Below are 3,896 nucleotides of genomic sequence, written 5' to 3'. Positions count from 1 at the left end.
TCCTAGGGTCAGAGGGACACTGGGGTCATGTCCTGGGTTCAGAGGGACACTGGGGTCCTGTCCTGGGGTCAGAGGGACACAGGGATCATGTCCTGAGCAGAGAGGGACACAGGGGTCCTGTCCTAGGGTCAGAGGGACACAGGGATCCTGTCCTGGGGTTAGAGGAACACAAGGGTCGTGTCCTGGGATCAGGGGGACACAGGGGCCCTGTCCTAGGGTCAGAGGGACACTGGGATCATGTCCTGGGCAGAGAGGGACATGAGGTCCTTGGTGGGTATTAGAGAGGCCGCAGGGCCTTAGGGTAGACACCAGGAACTGTGCCCTGTCCTGAAAATCTAGGAGGCCTTAAATCCAGGACTCTGACCCTCCAGTCATCAGAACACCCAGCCTGGGCTCTGCTTGCTTCTCTTCTGTAGCCGAGGACCAGCCAGCCCGGCCCTCTACACATGGTCACAAACCTAATATTGTAACTCATGCCCAGGTTTAGCACAAGGCCACAGGCCACAGTATGGTAGCTCTCCCTCTTAGCATGTCCCTCCCACCCACAGGAACCCATGTTGACCAGAGTAGCCAGGTGATGATGAGGGGCAGTGAAACCTCCTCTCCTCAGTCTGCTGCCATCTAAGGCATCCTCATCCAGCACCCTGGACGTCCTATACATGTGTGCATGGGGAACGGTGACCCCCAAGGACGCATAGCCACACGGTGACTTAGTACAGAGAAAACCCTGTTTCCAGAGGGCTTCCTGTAGGAAGTGCCTACCACCCCGGGGAAGCAGCCTCCAGAACTGAGTCTCACTGGGCCAGATAGGGCCAGGTCAGTTCCTGGTTTAGGCGTCTGGCAGGACCTAGAAATGGAGGAAATGGAGACCGCTCTCTGAGGACTGCAGTTTGACTAGGCTCCACTCTCAACCCTGTCCAGACAGTTGGGCTACGGTGAGGACAGGATGGGTTGATGTGGACGCAGGGTGAGGACAGGGCCCAGCACTCGGATCTGTGAGTCCCTATCACACAGCCTGGGGCCTCCCTCCCTCTCTGTCCAGCAGTCCCAGGCAACACAGAGGAGGAGTGTGAGAAAGGCCTTCCTCACCCAAGGCTCCCCACTCCCCACCCGCCATCCACAGCGAAACTGTGTTGTTATTAAACACAAAGCAAGCAGACCTGCACCCCCGCACTCCCCAAACACCTTTACTGCACTAAAAACAGCATTATAAACAAAACATTGGGGGAGGCGTCTTAAAGAGGCGCACACAGTCAACTGCAAACACAAAGATATCCAACAGTGCAGAGTGTAGAAAACGGGACCCCACGGAGCATAGGGGATGGGAAACAGAAAACATCAGGTGATCCGTGCGCCCTTCTGTCCATCACCCCAACTGACCAGCCCAGGTCTTGGTTGTGCCCCAGTTCCAGAGACTGTGGGCACCAGGCACAGGGAAGAGTCAACGCCAAGGTGCCACTAGGCTGTGCCTAAAGGGTCCCTAAAGAATCAGCTCCCATGTTCTCTAGAGGGACTTGGGCTTTTAGAGTTTGAGGATAGCAAAAGAGGAAGGACACCGGGGCCCTTTCTAATCCACCAGGGCCCAACAGGCAGTCCATTTAATCCGGGTCATAGTTTGTGCAGAACACAGCAGCCATTCAGGGAGCCAGGATCCTACCCCAGGAGGGCTTCCTGTGCGGGGGGGGGGGGGGGGGGGGGGACGGACCACACAGAACCCAGACCTGTCCCTCCCTCCCACCACCAAAGCCTATTTACACTCTGGAGCAAGGGGCACCCTGGGAAGGAAGGAAGTTTGTAGCCTGTAGAATGGGGAGGGAGTCGTGGGCTTGAGGCAGAAGCTCCAGGTTACAGGTGCTTCTGGTTGGTCGGCAGGAGTGGAGAGAATCCTGCGCCAAAGAGCCAACAGCGAAGAGACACTGCGACCCTCGGCTCCTAACGCACTTCTAGTCTCCCCAGCTCTAGCTAGAAAGGAACACCAGCCCCAGAACCTGAGAGGCTGGGTCTACCTGGAGCCAGCCTGGTCAGGGAGGATGACCTCCCACAGACGAGGGGTTCTCAGAGCATCTGAGCTGAGTATAGCCACCAGGCTGTGACAGAAAACACCCCCAGTACAGTGAAGGGGGGAAAGAAAGGCCAGCCCCCACTCGGGGACCTAATCTCTGGGTACCGGTTGCCTTAGGTACCCAGGATCCTGGGACCGCTAAGAACCCCACAACTCAAGATGAAAGGGCCAAGAGGTATCACGGAGTGGGAAGGGGGAGGGGTGCCGGCCGGCAGAGCAATGCTTTGCGCCTACAGCCCATCTTCTCCTCCTATGAAAAGAGCAATCCACTAAGAGAGACCCAAGGAAACACAGGGCCGCAGGCCCCGCCCCCACCCACTCCGATGAGCTCAATGTGGAGGGGGAGGAGCCGGTGACCTCACAGAAAGGGCAGCAGCGAGGTCAGTGGCAGTTCCTCCTCCCCCAGGATTGTGTCCCGCTTGAGACTGCTACCCTTATTGACCACCTTGATTCTGAGGGCCAGCTTGCGCACGCTGGCCGGACCCAGGCCGTCAAAGAAGAAGTCCTCGTTGAAGATGGGGTGGCGACTGTTTTTGATGATGGTGCTCCGCTGCTTCTGCAGCTTCCCGGGCACCAGGCACAGCCCCACGCAGCAGTTGATGCTCCGGGCATCACAAGGCCGGTCGTACAGACCCTCAGCCGCTAGCAGGCGCACCCGCAGGCGGGCCTGAGCCGCCTCGTATTCCGCCAGCAGCCTCACGCTGCCCCTGGTGCCCATCCGCACTGTGTGCTCTCCACGTGGTGCCTGGCCAGACTCGGGGCCTGGCTCCGGGGTAGCCTTGCGGGTCAAGCGGCGACGGACACCTGGGCTAGTGTCTGGGGTGCTGTCATCGGCAGACAGGGAACCATGGCGGCCCACCGAGTGTTTCAGCTGGCTCACCTTGGCCTGGCTGTCCTGGGCAAAGCCCTTGAGCAGCGACACAGAGCGAGAGAGCAGAGGGGACCCGAAGGGAGAGGACTCGGCAGAGGACCCCGTGTCACTTTCCCCGCCGCTGAAGTAGCGACTAGGGCTCATCAGGCCCCCCCCAGCCTCCCGGGGTCCCCCATTACCTCCATTGGCCTTGGCACCTGCTCGCCGGCGGCCAGCACCAGGGGAACCCACCTGGGCCAGGGCCCCGTGCTCACTGTGGAAAAGGGACTCCTTGCGTCGGGTGTGGGGGCTCTCAGCCAGTGTGGCAAAGCCATAGGATGTTTGAGCCTTGGGCACAGAGGGCAACGACATGGCACCCTGTGCCTGGGGGTCGGCGTTGGTGGCCTCCTCTGCTGTCCAGTCCTCTGCGCTCTCTATCTGAATCACGTGTCGTGTGGCTGCCTTCAGCAGACTCCTGCTCTCTGAGGCCAACTTGACAGGCAGCCGAGGGCTTCGTGGTGCTCGGCGGGGCCCAGGTGAAGCCAGGTTCTGCTCGGAAGTGGATGGGCCCAGGTCTGCTTGCCCCTCAGCCTCTGGAGGGCCTGAGGGCAGCTTGGGGGGTATGAAGAAGTCGGGGATCTTGTCCGGCGTCAGCACGTTGCTATATAGAGGGCCCTTGGAGGCCTTGTCCCCAGCCTCGCCACCCACCCCGCGGCTGGCTCCATTGTCCCCAGACCCCCGAAGCCGTTCCAAGAACCACATGTTGGTTTTTCTCATGAGGACAACAGGCAAGAGACCAGGGAGTCTGAGAAAAGAAATAGGGATCAGAGGTGACAGATGTACTCAAAGGCCACCTGTCAGAGGGTGGGACCTGTTGGGGTTACCAAGAGGTTGGTATTTGTGCCCAGGTGTAAGATGACTGTCAGAACTGTCAGGGGCCGGCACTTTACACGGGGCGGGGGGGGGGTCAACTGCCAGGGCCCC

The 3,896-nt window shown here is 59.7% G+C and overlaps 1 protein-coding gene across 1 annotated transcript; it reads right to left on the bottom strand.

The window, feature by feature from the left end:
- Nucleotides 1-1,165: 1,165 nt before the first annotated feature.
- C2cd4c (C2 calcium dependent domain containing 4C) lies at nt 1,166-3,810 on the bottom strand. The gene has a single exon (XM_005359116.3). It carries the CDS (start codon nt 3,687-3,689, stop codon nt 2,421-2,423), a length of 1,269 nt encoding a protein of 422 aa, XP_005359173.1. The 5' UTR covers nt 3,690-3,810; the 3' UTR covers nt 1,166-2,420.
- Nucleotides 3,811-3,896: the final 86 nt, after the last annotated feature.

Source organism: Microtus ochrogaster, linkage group LG1 (genome assembly GCF_000317375.1).
Source record: "Microtus ochrogaster isolate Prairie Vole_2 linkage group LG1, MicOch1.0, whole genome shotgun sequence".
Lineage (NCBI taxonomy): Eukaryota > Metazoa > Chordata > Mammalia > Rodentia > Cricetidae > Microtus > Microtus ochrogaster.
The sequence above is the reverse complement of the archived record's forward strand: the minus strand, read 5'-3'. Positions and strand labels throughout refer to the sequence as shown.

Excerpts from the sequence above, each read along its gene's own strand:
- C2cd4c (XM_005359116.3), bottom strand. The coding sequence starts at position 3,689 with ATGAGAAAAACCAACATGTGGTTCTTGGAACGGCTTCGGGGGTCTGGG.